Source organism: Hetaerina americana, unplaced genomic scaffold (assembly GCF_022747635.1).
Source record: "Hetaerina americana unplaced genomic scaffold, ioHetAmer1.1.p SCAF_78, whole genome shotgun sequence".
NCBI classification, from domain to species: domain Eukaryota; kingdom Metazoa; phylum Arthropoda; class Insecta; order Odonata; family Calopterygidae; genus Hetaerina; species Hetaerina americana.
The window spans coordinates 442,838-464,339 of NW_027287405.1; the positions used below are offsets into that span (position 1 = coordinate 442,838).

At 36.5% G+C, this 21,502-nt stretch overlaps 1 protein-coding gene across 1 annotated transcript in view; it reads left to right on the forward strand.

The window, feature by feature from the left end:
* Positions 1–2,586, forward strand: part of sea (mitochondrial citrate transporter scheggia) — a 36,280-nt gene extending 33,694 nt beyond the window's left edge. The window contains exon 6 of the mRNA XM_071596218.1: positions 1,401–2,586. Coding sequence (XP_071452319.1) covers positions 1,401–1,509 — 109 coding nt within the window. The 3' untranslated portion in view covers positions 1,510–2,586. The remainder of the gene's footprint in view (positions 1–1,400) is intronic.
* The last annotated feature ends 18,916 nt before the right edge of the window (positions 2,587–21,502 follow it).

The following is a 21,502-nucleotide window of genomic DNA, read 5'->3' on the forward strand; positions in this document are numbered from 1 at the left end:
AAATGGAAATGAAAGGGATAACATTTTTGCAATATATAATATCCTAATAGAAATGCTTTTGGAAGCAAGTGTTTTTATATTAACTTTTTGCTTTTATGAGATATGAGTATGGCCTTTGAAGACTTCCAAAGAAACTGTGGGAGATGGTGCTGTAACTTTTAATAGAGTCATTCGCTAATGTGCATTTATATGCAACAATTTCAGAGTGTAAAAATCATTCGCCTTGACTGGGATCCCAGTCAAGGCGAATGATTTTTACACTCTGAAATTGTTGCTTTGAAGACTTGATTATTTCATTCTAATCTCATCTTAAAAAAGAGAAACAACAGGTTGAGGGGCTCTCAGAAATGAGTTCAATTTTGTAGATGGCAAAGGTGGACCTTCATGTCAATAATTCAGATGCCAATTTATTCTGGGATGTGGGGATCTTGATTTAACAGCTTTCATTATTCAATTGCCACAATTACATTAACAACTAGGCATAGCTCTGATGCAATATTTGTACCCATAGATGAAATGAGCTTAGTATTTTTGGCAATAAGAGGAATTGTAGGGTTGTGATAGTCCAGTGGGTAGAGCACTGGGCTTCTGAACCGAGGACCCAAGTTTCACTTCTGGAAATGTCTCTGGACACCCTCAGCTTCAACTTCGCAGATTGATTTTTTGGATACATGATATTCCTGGGAAACCACAGGCAGCATCAGGAGAGGAACTCACCCCCATTCCCTGATGTGTGGATTCATGCCGATGGGCTTAGTATTGGGTGAGCTCTAGCCTCACCTATTAAATCAATCTTCGAGTTGATAACTGCAGTTTTTATAGGAATTTTGAAAAATATGAAGTTTATTTTGACTCCGGATGATTTCTCTCACCTTATGTCCGAGATATGAGCAATGAAGAAACTTGTGCAATCAGTAGCTATTTTTATTTATAATAAATATCTATGCAGTTTTAAACATAAATATTCTGTAAACATGTTTGTTAAAAATTCTTCCAGGCCTTTACATGTTTTTTGTGAAGAATTATAGCAAGCACTTTTCATTTCAAGCATTGAGCAAATTCTGTTCATTCCATTTGTCCTCCTTAGAACATCATCAGAACTTGAACAAATTGGTTAATGAATGTTTTCTTTAAGAACTGCATTCATAAAGGAAAGATCTGGAAAAAATGTATTGAATACAATTAATCAGTTTTAACCTCATGTGATGAATAGATTCTAAAACATCATTTATTACCACTTCAATTGCTAATTTCAATTGTCTGCTCATGTGTGTCATAGTAGCTCTAGTATGATTTCTGTCATGTGTGATATCAGAAACTTGGTTGGATAGGGGTAAACTTAAATTTAAAAATTTGTTCATGCAAATAAATTAATGATTTCTTTATGTACTCTTATTTAGTTTCTACAAGGGAACGGTTCCACGCCTCAGCCGTGTGTGCCTTGATGTTGCTATCACTTTCATGATTTATGACTCTTTCATGGAGCTGTTCAACAATATTTGGAAGTGATGAGCTCAAGGACCCATCAGTTACTTAGCAGCAGTTGTCAGTTGTGCACGTCATAACATAGTCTCATGCAATCCTATGCCAATTATTAATTGTTGTGGAGGTTTAAAAAAGAGGATTTGAAGGATAGTGGGAATGTATGAGTTTGGATATTCATCCTCATACCTATCATGTGCTAAATCCATAACATTTTGTAAAAATTCTTCAGGATAAATATGTGAATGATATATTTGCAACTGTAATAGCATTTGGGACTTTATGACCACAAGAATGAACTGGTTTTTCTTATAAAATGGTGTGAATCAATTTTATTGATTCTGCAATTCTGCTATCAATGGGAAGGACTCTAAAAAAGTGTTTTACTAGAGTCTTTTGCTTTATCTGCATTTATTGTTTTTTTTTAATGTATGCTTTGGTATTCAAGACCTAAGCATTTAAACTCATTGTAGTGCTCATTCATATTTTATTTGATGAATCAACGTAGTCATGCTGTGGTTTTATTAAGTTTAGTCAAATTTTCAACTCAACATTCCTATAATTATCCATTGTTTTCATAATGTTGTTGATAGTAATGAATAAGGTGAAAGATTGTTAGATATGTTTTAAGTTTATATTTGTTGTGTTTAAGTATTTTATTTTGGTAGAAAATTAGTTCATGACTGAAGGTGGGAAACAACCTTATGATTTTAGCACATTTACCAGATGTGAAGGTACTAATTTTTATACTCTTCAAGTTTATTATAAAAGAGGTATTTATTGATGCTTTGCATTTTATACAGAACATGGAAATAACTTCACAATGAATTGCACCGTAAAAATAGAAATATAACTTAGCATCAAACAGAAATTAATGGAGTGTTTTGTAGACTTTGATTTTTTAAGTTATCTACTTGAAAACTACACAAAGCAGTGCTACAACTGTGAGGCAACATATCATTACTTTTATGTGTGTTGTGTGTTATTACGATATTGTATACCACAAAAAAGCACAGTAAATAGTTGAAGTCAAATATTTGTACGTTTGCTAAAGATTACTAATGTTCCTCTGTAAATGAAAATAAAGATAACTTTTTAGAATGAGCCTCCTAATTTTATTTTGAGAAATTTATGGTTCATATTTCATGCTTTTCTGCAGTTGTATTGTTCAAAATATGAGATTGATATTTGTACAACTTCCTGATGTTAAATCCGCTCGAAACTTTGTCTTCTTGGTAACCAACCGTATTATGTATTCTAGGTAACAAAATTATTTATTAAATTTGAATTGATACTCCCCTCCAATCTATGGTAAACTCTCTCAGCCCCACATTTTATCCAAAAGCCAATGGTTTCCTATGGAACATTTGGCAAGCATCAAATAACTCAAGATTCGGTCAAGATGATGGGGTGCAGGGTCACATAAGGTTAAACACATGGACTTCTGTCATGTAGTTGAACACACTACCTGCTAGGCCAACCCACCTTCTAATCATAATAGATGGTCAAGATTCATCAAGTATTGTGGTGACTGTGCTATTTTCTTTGAAATCTTTCATCCTTACTGCTTGGATATAATTTTATGGTGTGCATGAATATTAACCAAAAGGCAACTCATCCCCAGATAATTCATTCGATGCCCTTAACTTGCCTTATCATGACATTCTTTGTCACGAGGCTCCATAGAATAATGTAAGGAAAAGTTTCCTGGAATCAAATAAATCTGATTTTCCTGTGGTGAGACAGTAAAAGGGCTCGTGAAATAATCAGATCTATAAGAGTTTTCTTTTCCTGCCCTGTTGTAAATGATTCCATACATTGTACCCATAATTAGCTTAGAAAAAGTCCTACCTATTTCATTTGATGAAGTCATAGGCTGTGTGTACCAAATATGATGGTCAAAAAGTTTTTCATAACACCTTTTTACAATTTTGCTGAGTAGCATCTCTAATCTCTTAATAGTGTCAATAAATTGCAATGCAATGTAATATTTGAATTAACCCTTGAACTTGAAAGTTATTTTTTGTTTCTCTCTTTTTATAGGAATTTGTGCCAACGATGTTTAAACATTTTTTTTAAATTTTGTCCATTATGTGCAAGGAAAGGTTTTTTAAGGGAAGGCCTGTGTTCATAAGATCAAGGCACTGGCAGCAATGGCATACCTGCTGAGGCAGATTTTATTTTGCTGGTAAAAAATTAATTTGTACTCATTTCTCTATTGTTATCATTCTCATGCTCCTGTTAATGAATTATAACATAGGTGATGAATATAACATCAGGTCAAGGCTTAATGTTATTGGTGTATTAAAAAAGTACAACAATGATAGGCAAACAAATGTAAGCAAGATTTTTACCTTGTGATAATTCGTAAGTCCTTCCTTTCATAATTTGTTTTGTCTGTGAAGATTATTTGGGCAGAATTTCCTTTTCTAGAGGCCTTACTGGGTATCTTGACAATGAAAGCCCAAAGATGGGGTGTCCTCTGCTGGGTGCATTCTGCTATACAAATTTAAACGTAGTAGAATATCTGAAACACTATGAACCAGCTATTTATTCCCACCCTTTATAAAATTTTTAGGGTACATTGCTGGCAGACCAGCCTTTCCTTTTGAAACAGATACTGTATTATTATACATTTGTGCGAGCTCAGATGAAACTCATGTATTCTATGTACAAAACAGAATCCAACATTCATTTCTGCTTATCAGGTAAAGGGAAATTCTGATCTTATTGATTTGCTTATTACTAGATTATTAAAAAAGAAAAGTTAATATGTTATTTCCAAAATTTTAAGGAAAAAAATTGAAATATTTTGAGGTGAGTATAACCATGCGCAGGCTGAAAATCTTCGCTTACTGATAGAAAGCATTCACATCCTATTTAAAGCTACAGAAAGAGTGGTCTTCAATCCACAAGTAGTCCTGGACACACTTCCAAATTTTGATGTCTACTGAGGACTAAGAATCTGATCAATCTTCATTGATATCATTTATTGAAGTGATGCTAAATTTTAGGCTTGTGAAAATGTTTGAAAAAAGAAAGAATTGTAGGGGAAGAATACCTGTAGCAGCAGGAAAAGGTGTCAGTGTGTGAGACATTGCAACAAACTCTGATGAAGATAATGGAGATGTAGGGAAGCATGAGTCTAAAAAAAACATTATTTTGTCTTGCTGGAAATAGAAAACAGTGCTGTCTTACCCATAACCAAGTTGCTCCGACTCTTATACTACCTAGAGATATTTGAAAAGGATGACTTGATTTCTCCTGTGTAGCCAGAGTTTAGGGAATGAAATAATGTTGCTTTCAAAATTAAGAAATAAAGTAGCAAGCACTGTTTGACGTATCTTTCTCAAATCTCCTCTGTACGTACAGAACAATTGATGAAATGCTCATTATTACATTGTGGCATTATTTGAGAAAATATATTTTTAGGAGCAATTATTATTCAGATAACTTCTCTGTGGCTGAAGGTACCCTTCCTTGAGAAAGACTTTGGCTGCTAACTATTTCAAAAATATTCTGTTGCATTAAAAAACTTTTAGTATTACTTGCATTGCAAACATTTTCTTTTGTTTAATTTCAATTTTCTGTGGGTGCAGAGCCAATTTACTGAATGAAGTAGGGAAAAACTGCTAAAAACAGCAAATGCCACTCCATTTAATGGTAGAAATGACCAATTTGCTTTAGGAATATATTGTAATTTATAATATCATATTTATATAAGCCTAAATTATCAGCCTTTGAGGGAGTAAATAACAAGGCCTATGGCAAACCTATGTGTTTTCCTGCATTATTTTATGTTTTCAGAGTGGATGAAATTATTTGTAAATGGAAAATTTAAGTTTTTTCGTCAATGCGACAAAAAACGTCTAGGTTGGCTCCCTGGCCACATTTAATGTTTAACATTCTCATATGTTGATAAAAGTGTCCAAATATGACTTTAGTAAATGCAAACTCAATTCGTGCATTTGGTCAACGTTAAGGTGGGGCAAACAACGTTTATCAGATGTATATACCTTAGTAGGGATAGTTTGATGTCTTCCGCCAAGACAGACATTAAAATTGCATAATCTTGCAAAAACCTAGAATCCAATTATTTTTGAAAAAGTTTTCGAATTTATAAATGAATAAAATTATGGTTATTTATCCTTATAAAGACGTAAATCATGCAAATAATGAAAATTTCACTTGAACAAGCAATAATACTGAGGCTACTTCCACAGGAATTTTCATATATTGGGGAAAGAATACATTTTTTGATTCATAATTCTTCAAGATGCGAAAACCAGCTACCCAGAGAATGTTAAGCATGTGCTTAGAGGGGGAAAGGAGCATTTCATTGGAGTTACAGAACATTAATTGAAAGGACAGTGTGATATAACCAGGATTCTTTGTACGCATAGGGATTTTAAGTACCGTATTTTCCCATTGACAGCGCGCGCGCAATCTCTAAAAAATGTTCATGTAATCGAAAAAAATGACGATGCGCATTATTTAAAATAAAATTAGAAAAAATCCATTTTTTCCACAAGTCCAATCCATTTTTACATTACTCATTGTGACACTCTGCCAAGTTTCCAGTATCCACCGGCTTATTTCTTCATAAGACTCTTCTAATCCTTCCCGATTCTGGACTATCCAGCATGAGATTTTTCGGCAGCCTCGCGATATCCGTTTTCTTTCGTGAAATTAATGACTTCTAACTTAAACATCTCTGTAAACGCTTCTCACAATATTTTTCTTCATGTGTAATTTTCTTGAGAAAATTCTAAATTACCAAAGCGTAATTCAACTCAGGTTTGAAACAATCATGTAGGCGGCACTTACATAGAACTTCGAGGGTGTCCTGAACAGCTGACCGCCGATACGAACATAAAGCAAACAAAACAAGGAAAGTCCATTTCATTCATTCTCTCATTTTTTAAATATTTGATTTGCTGACTGTTACTTTATGTAGCAAATAAAAGGGCACACAAACCTATGCCTCCTTTCGACTTACGAATCATAGCGAAAAAGCAATAAGGCGGCATATTGTGTTGGCTTGTAATTGTTAATTTTTTATCATTCTGTTATTTACTGTTAATTTATATCGCCTGGCTCTAATTTTCTGTATACTTACGGTAGATATAGCCACAGGCTATTATGATTCCATGTGTTAATTGGTTGTTACCATCTATTAATTTATGGATATAGACGTATTAAAAAAATGAAATATGTAAGGTGTGTGTGTGTGTGTGTATATATATATATATATATATATATATATATATATATATATATATATATATATATATATATATATATATATATATAATTATATATATCCATAAACACAGTAATCAACCCGAAGGTCGGTTTGGTAGGTGATAGTAGAGATCACCCAGTACTAAGCCCTATACGGCGTGTGAAAATTCATATATATATATATATATATATACAATTCCAATATATATATACTATATACACACACATATACATACATACATACATACACTGATGCGCGGCATCTATACACGTTCAAGGTATGTAGCGTTATGAAGCTTTGGGTGCTCGCGCGGTATCTGTACAAATTTATGATATTTACTAAGTTCTGTGTAAGTTCAATTTAAGTTCCGCCTACATGGTGATTGTTTCAAACCAGAATTGAGGTTCGAAACAATTGAAGCTATAGTAATTTCGAATTTTCCCAAGAGAATTACACACGAAGAAAAATATTGTAAGAGGAAAATCGTATACCGCGATGTTTTTGTTAGAAGTCGTTAATTTCACGAAAGAAAAAGGATATCGCGAGACTCCCAGTAAATTTAAAGTTGGAGAGTCCAGAATTGGTAAGGATTAAATGTGCACACATAAGGCGCGCGTTATCGAAGGGAAAATACGTTAGTTGGCAGGGTAGAGTGTAAAACGTTAAGGAAACTTTGCCAGATATAGGAGCATTCTGAAGGGATTGGGGGCTAATTTAAAACCAGCATATATATATCAGACAACTCAAGTAAGGGGAGCAAAGGGAGAGAATTATGAAGGGCAGTACCCACCTAATAGCTACCTAGTAAGGCTAAGATGGTATTTACTGTTATTACGTGTTGTTTTTTATCTTTTATGCCAAAAATGTGATTGAAAGGAAGGTGTCGAGTTTGGAATAGATGTGGGAAGCTGATTAAAACAGGTTTGTCAGACATTAAATACCCAGTTCAGGAGATTGCAGTTATTGTTGAATGAATTTTGTAATATATGATTGTAAATGAGAATGAAGATTAATAACACTAAAACATAAGTTATGAGATTTTAAGAAGTAGTTTGGGCAAAGTAAATGATACAGGCAGAAGGGGTATAATAGAAGAGTTAGAGATATCCAGATTAAATAGATGTAGAGAAAGTTATAAATGACTGACGTTGGGTGGAGCTCAATTTGGATTGAAACCTAAAATGTTAGTCAAATGAGCTTACCGTGTGAATTTTTGGGGTGGGGTGGTTATGCTGAAGAATGGAGACTAGCAGTTTGATGGAGATGGGGAAGTTGAAGATGTTTTATGTTTGGTGGTAGAAGTGGAGTTGCTTTGTAGAATTGAAAGAAGGTAAGGAAATTGAATTAAGGGGGTACTTGGAGTTTATAATATGCTGGAGGCTTTGAAAGAAAAGAGAATCTTGACCAAATATGGAAGAGGAAGAGTATTCAACCAGTTTTGCAATTTAAAGGAGTTAATGCGATTCGATAAAAAGCCAATTCAATCCATATTAGAGTATTATCTCAAAATAATATTAGATGTACATGCCATAATAAATTATGCATTGTAGGACCATTTTAAATATAAAAAAGGATTTTTTATCATTACATAGCTCAATAAAGCTGGAAAGAGTACATCAGGCCAAATTGGTGTCCTTACCTGACCCTAGAAAGCTGGAAATAGTACATCAGAACATGAAAAATATTTATGGAACGTCATTGTGCTGAAAGAATTACGATGTGCTGTAGGAAACCAAGCAGACATGATTGTGTGAGAAGCTGAATATTTGGACTTTTAATGCTTCAACATAGGATGATATCATGGGTAAGAATCATTCATCTCATTTTTTATAATATCACCACTAAACCCAAAATTCAATTGCTTTTTCATCATTTCACAATTTTTGTATCAACCTGGTTGCAATTGGTGAGTTTTTTCACGATTAAATTATTAGATTTCACAAAGAAAAATATTACGTAAAACAAAAACTAATTTAATTTCAATGTGCTCATAATAATATCAGTCTGCAGGAAAGTCCATTTCTTTAATTAGGAGACATTAATATCAGTAAGTAAGTAATATGATTTCTTCTTGTCCTTTACCCATATTTTGAACAGATTTTATAGATAGCACAAGATTTAGAGGACAAGAATGCCAAGACATTAATGTGTGTAGGAAAGTAGAGGTAATATTTGTGTACATCCTTGAATAATAATGAATCTGAAAGCATATTAATGAACAATGATATTGTTAATTAAGAGTATTATCTAAAATAGGTTACCCAGAATTATTAATTTAAAAATGTTTTCAACTACATGAACTTGCAAAAAATGCTTTTCATTCAAAGCATTTATTTTCCTTGAAAAAGCCATGATCATATTATTGTAGAATATGTTAAGTCTGATATCCGTTCCCCTTACTTGGCTATATTCACCTGACTACTAAATCAGCCTTTTAAATGCCATCATCTTTGATATAAGAATGTTACCAAAAGCACCACAAGAAATGCGGTCCAATAGGGGATTAGTAATTGATAAGATCTGCAAGGAATCCCACAAGAGTTAAGGGGAAAATGAAAGGAACAGATACTTGGACTTTTTGTTTCATTTATGGGGAAGGAATTGGACCATAGCACTAATTAGGTCAAAGCTGATCCTCATTCTTAATAAATATAAAGCAGTAAAATGGTGAGCACAATGGGAAGATAATTTCACTTGCAGTATTGTCAATTTTGAAGAATCATTAATACATGGTTATATAAAAATGGAAACCTCTACCTTGGTGAAGATCAGGTTTGGGGAGGGGAGAAAGGGGAAGGGAGCATGTGACTGGGGCTATGAAGTAATATGAGTAATTAATAATAATCGACAATTTAGTTGTGCTAAGTGGAAATCTTTGGCTTTTTCAAGATTTCATAATATGATGAAAGAAAAATACCTGCTCTGCAAAACATGGGAATTATAAAGTATTTTGAATATATTTGATTCCTAATGATTATTTTTTGACACAGTTAGTAGAAATAATTATAGTGTTTATTTTATAATGAAATTTTTGCTTTTTAAAAAATAGCCGTATTTATATATCTTTAAGTAAAGACTCTCTCTACAAAAAAATTCTCTAGTTCATGGCTTGAAGATATTAGCCAAAACAATCTACTATTTGAAACTAGCATTGGAAAGTAATCCCAAAATCACATATAACTACAACTCAAAAAGCTCTCTCTTAGCAAAATTTCCATCAATTTTTTGTAACTAATGAGATTTAAATAATGTAATAAGACTAAACATATAAATATATTAACATTGAGTTGGAAATCAATATAATCTAAATCCCTTCCATGGACTACAACCTTGATATGGTGGAAGGGCTTTTGTGCTAGATGACTCCTATAGCTGTGCTGGTGGGAGCTATGACAATTGCTCCTAATAGGGTCACCAATACCAGATAGATAATAGGTTAGGAGCCTGATGAAAGTTAGTCTGCGCAGCGTCTATTCCTCAGTGAGGCAGCTGCAAAGGCATCTGACCCCAGTGGCCTTTGAGTGATGGTGTTGCGTGAAAAATACTATTGAGGAAGGCAATGGAAAACCACCTTAATTATTCATCACTAGATTTTTATGATGGACAGTATAGAGATTCCTGGCAACTATGGGACTGACTCAGCCCAAGCAATTGTGTCTTGTACCAGGCAGCAGGAGAGGCAAGGATTCCATGGTCGTCATCTCACAAAATCCTTGCTAAGCAAAACCAACAGCAGCTGCGGAAGATGCAGGAAAGGACCCAATTATTTAGAATAAGAACTTGGATTGTTAGTACAATCTTGAGGGCAGGAAAATTAGTGGATATAAAGTGAGAAATTGAAAGAGGAAATGAAGATATTTTAGTTCTGTGCCAGGTGAGGTGGAAGAATAGCAGGGATTAATGGCGTGATAGTTATAGAGTAATATGCAGTGGAGGGGACGATAGCCAGAAAGGGGGTATAATAATATAGAATAAAAAGTAGGAGAAAGCATAGTTAACATTGAGTAAGTCATGGATAGAATTTTACGAGTACAAGTAACAGCGGAACCAACAAACTGGGTCATCGTTTAAATTTATGTGCTGCCAAGCAACCATAGGGAGGAAGATGTCAATGGGCTATATGATCCTTTGTAGGCCATAATTACAGATATTCCTTGCGGGAAACACTTGATACAGATGTGGGAATGGAATACAATGATAGGCAGAGGAAGAGATGGTGATGAGGTGGGGTACAAAAGACACAGATATACCTATTTCCATGAACATGGAAATTGCTTGGTGACTCAGAAAGGTAATAGTTGGACAATATTATGGTTAGACATAGATTTAGGAACATCATGATCAATTTGCACAGTTTCCCAGGAGCAGATGCGGGCTCTGTTCACAATTCAACAGTTATTAAGTAAAGTGTGCGATTCACAAAGATACAGTATGTAAGGCAGGTTAGGAAATGTAAACTAATATCATTCACTGGAATAACAGGGAAGGAATATCATAAGGCTGAATATAAAATTGTGAGTGAGGAAACTAAGGTCTGTACTTTTGAAAAAAAATGGGTGCATATCAAAAATTGAATATCAGAACCAGTAGGAAACTATAAGAACTGTTGATAAGAAAAGGACAAGGAAACCATGGATTATGTACAAAATGTTTGGAAAGATAAATGAGAGAAGGTAATGGAAGAATGTAAGTAAGAAGTTAGGTAGAAGGAATTATAAAGAGTTAAATAATAAATTGAGATGGGTAACAAATAGAGCAAAAGCATGGTGGTGGTTATATTATGAGGATATGGATAAGTTGCTGAGGAAGGGTGAAATTGGTGCACTATACAGGCAATTTAAAATACTGTCGGGGAGCAAGATGGGAAAATGTGGCAACAATCAGAGATAAGCCAGGAAAAATATTAGTTTTACATGGAAAGATCCAAGAGAGATGGAAGGAGTATATAGAAAAATTGTATGGTAAAGAATTTTGGTCTGCAATGTTCATCTACATCTACATCTACATAATACCCCGCAAGCCGCCGCAAGGGCGTGTGGCGGGGGGTGTTAGGTCACCAACCGTGAAAAGGAAGAATACCACATGCAAAAAAAAAGGAAAATTACACCCACAGCAGTGCACACACTCATGCAAAAATCCCTTGATCCAATACTCATGCAAACACATATACCACAAAAAAACTAAAAACTGCACCCCAGGATGCAGCACGAAAGCCATCCTACAACATGGAAGCCAGGACACAACAAGCAAGAAATTGAAACATCACTACCACATGAAAATGCACCATGAAACACTCTACCCCCAAAGAGTCTGTAAAAGGCAGGGAATGCGACCCAACGTTGCAGGTAGCAGGAATTTCCCCCCACGGAGACGGACGAGGGATTGAAAGGGAAACTTAAAAACAGATGAACAGAACACGAATGAGGTCATTCGGAAAGAATGGGTTATTGTAACAAAACACATAAGGTTAGTGGAAGAGCATGCATTTAAATAGAACTAATTATTTTTTAGACGCTGAGGGTGGCAAGTGGAATTTTTGCTATCTATAACCCTGCAGTTGCTATCCTGTATTGTCCGTGGGAAGAAGGAGTCCTTGAGTCGGCTAGTTCTGGCATCTATTTCCCGAATTTTATATGCATGATCCAAGCGACCAATGTATGTAGGAGTACGAATAATTTGCGAGACCTCGGTGGTGAAACATGCGGTTCTAAATTTATTTAATAATTTCAATCTTGCATTGAATCGTCTCTCAGCCAATGATTCCCACCCCAAATCCATGAGCATTTCGGTGATGCTTTGCGTTTTATCGTAGGAATTTTTTACAAAACGGGCTGCCCGGCGTTGAACCTTCTCAATTTCCCAAATGAGACCTTTTTCACTCGGATCCCACACGCTGCATGCGTATTCTAAATGAGGCCTTACAAGAGCGTGGTAACAACGTTCCTTGACCTTCGAGTTACTTTTGCCGACAACACGTCTAATGAATCCCAATTTTTTATATGCTTGACCGCAGACTTTACGTATGTGAGTCCCCCAAGTTAAGTCTTTTGTGAATGTGACACCTCGGTATTTTACCGTATCAACTAATGCTAGGTCACCTCCAGCTAATTTGTAAGCAAATCACGTTGATCTTTTAAAGAAATTTACCACTGAACATTTATTATAATTTAGAGTCAATCCCCAGTTAGAACACCATTTAGTAATGCAATCTAAATCCTGCGCTAGAATAAAACGATCCTCATCCCCAGATATCTCCCGATAGATCACCGTGTCATCCGCGAACATCCTAATTTTACTTTTCACTTCGCGGTTCAAATCGTTAACAAAAATCAAGAAAAGCAACGGCCCGATCACACTTCCCTGAGGTACCCCCGACGTGACTCGAACGCTGTTGGAACTAGCGCCATCAAGGACTACCCTCTGTTCCCGCTCTGAAAGAAAATCTTTAACCCAACTTATGGCGCCCTTGTTTACACCCGCGACCTTTAATTTATGAATGAGTTTACCGTGTGGGACCTTTCAAATGCCTTTTGAAAATCTAAGAAGATGGCATCCACTTGCCTACCTCTCTCACCCGATAAAAGTAAATCATGTGTAAATAATCCTAATTGGGTTTCGCAGGAGCAGGTTTTCCTGAATCCGTGTTGATTGTCACTTAAAAAGTTAATATTGTCAAGGTGTCTCATTATTGAACTGACAATTATGTGCTCTAAGATTTTGCAACAGATAGAAGTGAGAGATATAGGTCTGTAATTACTGGGATCTTCCCTGTCACCACTTTTAAAAATAGGCGTTATTTGCGCGGTTTTCCAAATCTTAGGTACTTTGCACTCTGTGAGGGATTTGTTAAATATAAACTCAAGGTACGGGGCAATGTTTGGAGCTAAATGTTTTATCACCCTAGCTGGTATATTTTCGGGACCTGGGGATTTGTTGGGTTTAATCTCATTAAGCAATTTTAGAATTCCTTGTTGGTCCACTGTTATTTTTTCCATGGGTGGAGTATGTATTGTTTCTTGGAGATATGCGGTGGCAACATCATTCGAGAAAACGCTTTGGAAGAATGAATTTAGGATGTTAGCTTTACCCTCGCTGTCTGTATGAATTATATTGCTACAATCCCTGAAGCAAGCCACGGTTTGTTTACTCCCATTTACTTCCCTAACGTATGACCAGAAAGCTTTGGGGTCAGTGTCCAAGTGCTCGCAAAGTACTTTGCGTTTAAAGTCCAGTAAAGCGCTACATAATTGTGTTTTGGTTTCAATTTTAGAGGATCTATATGTGTCCCATAATTGTTTATTCTCAGGGGATGATGTGTTCACGCCTTCCCTCTTTACCCTAGAGTGTAGCATTCTCTGCTTTCTAAGGGCTTTTCTAACGTCTTTATTGTAATGTTAGACATATAAAGAGAGTATGATATAGATGGAGATGTCTTAGGGACAGTCTTTCTTGATGGTGAGATAGAGAAGGTATTAGGGGCTTTGAAATCAATTAAGGTCATATGGGTTGACAAAATTCCTGTGAAACTACTTAAACGTTGAGGAAAATGTGGTTGGAAGAATTTTTATAGACTAATTTGCAGCATCTATAAGAGAGGAATTTTGCCTGTAAACTTCACCAGATTAGTGATAGTTCCTACTCCAAAAAAGATAATGGCTACATCATGTGAGGACTACAGAACAAAAATTTTGATCTTACATGCAACTTAAGTGGTCCCTGGATCATCAATATAAGGATGGAGAGCAGGGCACAGATTACTTAGGGAATGATCAGTTTGGGTTCAGGAAGGGGAGAGGCCCGAATGATGTCTTTGCAATAATGAACCACTTACAGAGAGGAGCATAAGATACAACCAGGATATATTTGCCTGTTTTTTATAAATTTCTAAACCAAATTTGGTAGAGAAATAAGGGAGAACTAATGAATTTATTGCAGAAATTAGGAATAGATTGGAATTGCAAAGGAAACACTTGGTTTTTCCACATAAAATATTTATTCTCCACTCCTATCTCCACTAACCCCAAGGCGGACCCCCGCCAGGCAACCCTTTCCCTACCATGCTTCCTTAACCTCCCCCCCCCCTTCTCCCCCCCCCGGAGACTAACCTTGACTCCTCCTTCTCAGTAATACCCCAATCCCGCTCCTTTCCCTCCCCCACCATCTCCTCTTCCTTTCTTACATCCATACACACCCCCCCCCCCCCACCTCCCCATTCCTTCTGTTATATAAAGAAAGATTTTGGCCTGTATTTCACCTGAAGATGACGCTGAGCGTCGAAACCTAGGTCGTGAATAAATATTTTATGTGGAAAAACCAAGTGTTTCCTTTGCAATATGTATCGTTTCCACAAAGTGACGCCTGAAGCTATCTCCTTTATAGATTGGAATGATAAGAGATCACCTACCTGAGCATGTTTCAGATTACTCAGGAATGAATAGGGATTGGAGAGTTCGTATGGGCAGTGTTAGGATGAGGAATAAGACAGGGGTGTCCATTCTCACTTGTGCTGTTCAATGTTTCTATGGAGGAAATAGTTAAAGAGGCATAGGGAAAAGTGGAGATACAGAAGAAATTTGGTTAGAAATTAATAAAATCAGTTATTTTTGCTAAGGATCAAACTTTTGTTTGTCAGTTAGCAAGGAGCTGCAAACATTGCTGGGTACATTGGAAATTCACTGAAACATCCGGAGCCTACTTTAATCATTAGATTACCTAAAATAATAATGAAAATAAGATAATGTGATAAAAACGAAAAAATCTGAAATCAATTAGCACTCATTAAGAGCACTAGGCCGGAAATCAAGGGGATTCTGGTGCAAGTCCAAGTCAAGTTGAATGATTTTTATGCTGTGAAATTTTTGCATTTGAGCATACCTAGTGGATGATTCCATTAAGTAGCTGTCCCAGAATCTCCAACAGTTCTTTGAGTATGAAATAATTTAATATAGTCAGATTATGTAAATTAAAATTCGTTTGGAAACATGAAATAAAATTTGTTGTCTCAGGCGTAACTTTGTGGAATTTGCATAACATATTGAAATGTAATGAAATAATTGACTTTGTAATTCCACACACTTTATTTAAAAACACACGACCAAGTTTCGACGTTGAACGTCATCATCAGGTATGCCTGATGATGACGTTCAACGTCGAAACTTGGTCGTGTGTTTTTAAATAAAGTGTGTGGAATTACAAAGTCAATTATTTCATTACATTTCAATTTGAAATAAAATAATAAAATTATGAATGAAAGTCAAAGAATGAAAAATGTGAGTTGTCAACTTAGCAAGGCTACTGCTGGGAACTGGATTTTACCCGAGTTATTGATCAATATTTTATCTGGAAATTTGAACTATCAAAATCTTTTCAGGGAATAATAAGAAACATCTCTAAGACTTAAAAGAAAGACCTGAAACAATCAAAATTAATTTAGCAGTAATTGCAACCTTTATTATGTATAACCAGCAGCTGAGATAATTTGTGTCATTATGAATTGGTGGGTTATTTGGGTTGGATTGAGCTTTAAAGAATTGGTAGAAAGTTGAAGCGTGGCCTTCATCTACCTTTAATGGAGGGTAACAAGGACAGTGTAACATCCCATCCCACGAACTGAGCACTGTGCTTTAGTGCTCTCAATAATTCATCCCAAGGGACGCCTTTGAAAAATCTATCATCACAGGAATTTAATCCAGGCACTTGTGATGAGGAGCCACACTAGCCAATACACCCAACTGATCCCCTTGAACTAGTTCTATTTAAACCATCAGACTATAAAAAATTCCATTGAACATATTCAAAATAATTTTAAAATTACCTGCCCCGCAAGTAGATTGGATGTTTTCAATTCTCGGTTTGAAGAAAAACAGTTTCAAAGTTATGCCACCAAAACATATTCCTAATCCTCAACTTTCACAAAGCAAACATCAAGATCCTGTTCACTCATGAATGTAGTAAGTCCCTGTGGTTGGTCAAAACCTTATGGGATTACTCGGCATTGTACATTGGCAATGTAAGTTTCTATTTGAGACTACATAACCTTCACATTTACATCCATAAAAACCTTTTCCTTCGTAATTAATACAATCAAAGCCAAATTATAAGTGAGTCAATGGCAAACATTTTGGTTACCCAAAAACACATCTTCTTTAATACTTAGTGATCTAGTAATAAAGTACCATTATATTTTAAAATACTTATTGATTGTCATATGGTCTATGATAGTGGCAACTTATCTATTCCACTCTGCAATAACTGAAGAGCTATCTGACATGACAAAAACTGGAAGAAAAATGGTTGTACAAGCACCAAATGGCCATGAATACCATCAAAGGAGGCACTAAAAACTGGTTGGAGCTGGCAGAATTGTAGGAGATAGGTCAGCTTTGGTACAGAAAGGAGTGGTGGCATACGATGGTTGACAAGGTCTTAGGTGAGATCAAGTATTGAAATGTGCATTAGGAGATCTATCAAGTGAGTGAGGGAAAGGTAGAGTTTTCAGGGAAATGGGATGATGGAATTATTTTGGCATGGAAAGAATGATAAGGTGGGAGGGCAATGGGAGAGCTTGCAGGTAGGCAAAGGAGAAGTTATGGTAAAAGGAAAGATTGGTTCAGTGATAATTATCTTTGGTTTTATCAGAGGGAGAGATATGCAAATCTCCCCAAAAGATAAATGCAAAGAAAAATTAAAAAAATATATGCATGCATAAAATAAGTTTTTAAAACTTTTTTCATAATTATTATAGGATGAGGAATATTGAAATATGCCAGAATAAGAGATGTACTTGTATATGGATAGCATGAAGAGATAAATCAGCAAAAGTGGGAAACAAGGATGATTAAATGGGCAATGTTTGCAATAGACTAAGTTAGATGAGAAAAACAGATAGTTAGTGATGGAAATGATAAATAGAGACCAGAGCTATGTTATACTAAAGAAATAAATACCTTGTGTTCATATTAGTAGCAGCATTTAAAATGAATAACTCTTGCCATGGACAAAATTGGAAGGCCATGATGCATTATTGGCATGCTACTGACAAGCTTCTGCAGGTGAAAAGCAAAGATATATTCGCAAGACTTATTTGCCACACCTTCCAGAAATATATGATGTCTTAGTGGTTGAATAGTGAAATACCTTCTACATGATAAACGAGCAAAGCATGTAGATAGCTAAAACTTGCAGCATTTTCAGAATCAGGCCAATAGTGCAATTCTGTTCTTAAGTAAATTACAACTAGAGGGACTCTGACTTGCCCAAAACTTAATTTATCATGACCACTGGAATAACTTTATCTCCATTCCATTCCATTTGAACCAAGGAATTTTGAACTTGATGTTTCAGAGCTTCTGGGAATCCTCCTCCACAAGAACCTCTATAACCTTGCAAATTAAATCCCCTTTCGCTCACCCCCATGCTTGGTACCCATTTAACCACAATTATACCCAGAAACTCACCTCCTCATCCCCTTCTTTCTCCTATCATGTTTGTCCGATGAATCCCTCAGTCTATATACTTACATGTACTTACTGCACCATTCCCCCCTACACCTAGATAATGAATTTCAACACTCTGCTACTCTGTCTGCCCCCTGATCTCTCCATCTCCCAGAAATATGACAAATCATATAGTCTTGGCATAATGGAAATGGAGGATGTGATAATCAACAGGGCAGAGGCTTCAGCTGCTGATAGTAGGGCCTGGGTTTGAATTTTGGTCACTGTGGACACCAATTACTTCATCAATGCAGTGTGATATTGTGAACAGCAGCTCTGTGAAACCCCAAGCAGCACAGAGAAAGGAGCTGCCCTGATACCTGATGCCTTAATTTCACAAGCCATATAAGGCTCAGTATATGCTGAAACCTACCCCCACCTTTCAAAGCAGCCTTCCAGGTCATTAATATTATTGGTCACTTACCAATGCATTCAACCTGTGTACTTGATGGCCAATAAATAAGCTCAATTTTCATCAGATAGTTTACACCTAATGGAAGAATTTTGACAGGTTCTTAAATTCGTTACAAATGAAAATCCTGCAAAGTGATGCCAGAAAACATTTTAGCTTTGGTAAACATGTGCTCCATATTATTAATGTACCATAAGACATGAGTTAAGAAAGAAATACATAATGCCCATCTAAGAATAAATAAGAGTTATATTATTATAAGGTTATCTCCTGGTTAAGGTCGGTTTTTGAATGGACACAACTACCAAATAAATATTTTGTGACCACTAACAAAACAATCCAGCCACCTTCTCTGCATCAGATCCCTCTTCGTCTCTCAGCACTACCTTCCTCCCTTCATCCCGTCCAACATCCCTATCCTGTTCCCACCTTTTCCTCGTTTGCCTAAATTCTCCCCTCCATTACAGCGTTCAACATCCCACTGTCGATCAATACAGCATCCAGTTTTCCTACCTCCATAGGATTTCTCCCAAGAAACCGCTCTCTTCACCTACCCTACCAAGTACTTCCTCATTTGTTTTCCTTGCGGTCCACTTCATCCTCGCCATTTTTCTCCACACCCACATTTCAAAAGCCTCCAATCTACGTCTATCCTCCTGCTTCAATGATCACGTTTCCGCGCCGCACATAGCTACGCTCCATATAAAATTTTTTACGAGTCTTTTCTTAATATCCTAACTCAAGGTCCCTGCCATCAACTACCTCCTCCTGGTGAAAGCTCTTTCCCCAGCGCAATTCTATTTGTTACGCCTCTACAACTTTGACCGTGTTGGTCCAAAACACTTTCAAGATACGTAAACTGTTCCACCTGGTCTAGTTTTTTCCCTCCTATTTTAATGTTTAGTTTACCCTTTTTATTTCTGGAAAATCGAATATTCTTTGCTTTATTAATATTGATTCTCATTTCACTCAGCGATGCTTGCAACCCCTTGGCTGACTGTCAAACTTAAGCTTGGTCGTCAGCAAACCTAACTGTTGTTAAGATTTCCCCGCCGACTTTCATTCCGACCTCCAGTTCTTCCCATGCCCTTTTAATCATTTCCTCCACATATGCGTGAACAGCAATGGTAATAATGGGCAACCCTGCTTTACACCTCTTCCTAACACTGCCCATCCGAACTCCCCGTTCCCCGCTCGCACCTGAGCACTCTGAGACATTTACAGGTTGCGGATTAGCCTCCTATCCCTCTAATATATTCCTATTTTCTGCAATACACTCATTAGTTTTTCCCAATTCACTCTACCAAACACTTTTTCGAAATCTACGAAACAGGGAAATACCTCCTGGTTGTATTCTATACTCCTTTCCATTAATAATCTCATTACTGCAATGCCATTACGCGTACCTCTCCCCTTCCTAAGCCCAAACTGATCATCCCCTAAGTAATTACTTGCCCTACTCTCTACCCTTTTGGTAATGATCCTGAGAACAACTTTAGCTGCATGAGATATTCAACTTATTGTTCGGTAGTTTCATCTCCCTTAATGCTCTGTTTATCTCATCGTCGAGTGTATCTGGACCTAAGCTGTCTTCGCCTACGTAAAGTTTCTTTTCTATGTCTAACCTTGTTGGCCTTAGTTTTATCATATAGTGCTTTTATATATTCCTTCCATGTTTCTTGGATCTTTTCTGTGTCAACTACCAGCTTACCCGCCTTATCTCTAGCTGTCAGAATAGATCTTCCCTTCTTACTTCCCGATAGTGCTTTAACATTACTGTATAGCACACCAATTACACCCTTCCTCTGCACACTTTCCGTATCCTCACCCTGCGTTTTACACCATGCTTCTTTTGCTTTATGTGTTGCCCGTCTCAATTTATTATTTCACTCTTTGTACTTCAATTTTCCTAACTCTGTATTTGCATTCTTCCATGTTCTTCTCTCATCCATCTTTGTTATCACCTAATCCGTGATCCACGGTTTTTTTGTCCTTTTCCCGTTAACGGTTCCAATAGTGTCTTTTGCGGCTTTCGATATCCCTTTCTCGATACATTCCCATTTTTCTTCGATAGTACTTAGCTATTTACCGCCCTCCAATATTTTCTCTACAGCCTGCTAGCACACCTTCCGTGTCAGTCCATTTCATGCTTCTTCATTCCATTTCCTAACACGCCGCCCCTGCCTTATTTTTAAGAAACGGAGGCTACATTTCCTAACAACGAAATTGTGGTCAGAGTCCGCATCCGCTCCCGGGAAGCTGTGCGAATTTATCACACTGTTCCTAAACCTGTGTCTAACCAGGATATAATCTAATTGATACCTTTCTGGGTCACCTGACATATTCTGTGTATACCGGTGCCTTTTGTGGTGTCTAAACCAAGTGTTGGTGATGACTAACCCATGTTTCCTGCAGAACTCTATTGAGGAAGGCAACGGGAAACCACCTCAATTATCATTTCCAAATAAAAATCATGAACACTACAGAGAATATGAGTCCTCGCAACTACGGGGCTCGGCCCAATCGGCCGTGTGTCGTGCCCGGCAGCGGGGGAGGCAAGGCTTCCGCGGTCGTCATCCCACGAAACCCTTGATAGGGAAAACCAACAGCAGCAGGACAGAAGACGCAGATAAAGACCAATTAAGTTAGACTAGGAACTTGGAATGTTAGGACAGTGATAAGGTTAGGAAAATTAGAGCATATTAAGTGGCAGATGGAAAGGGGAAATATAGATGTTTTAGGTCTGTGTGAGGTGAGATGGAAGGATTGCGGGGATTACTGGAGTGATAATTAAATAATAATATACACCGGTGTGGACGAGAGGCAACGAGGGGTTGCCATAATATGAAATAAAGAGTTGGAAAGAAG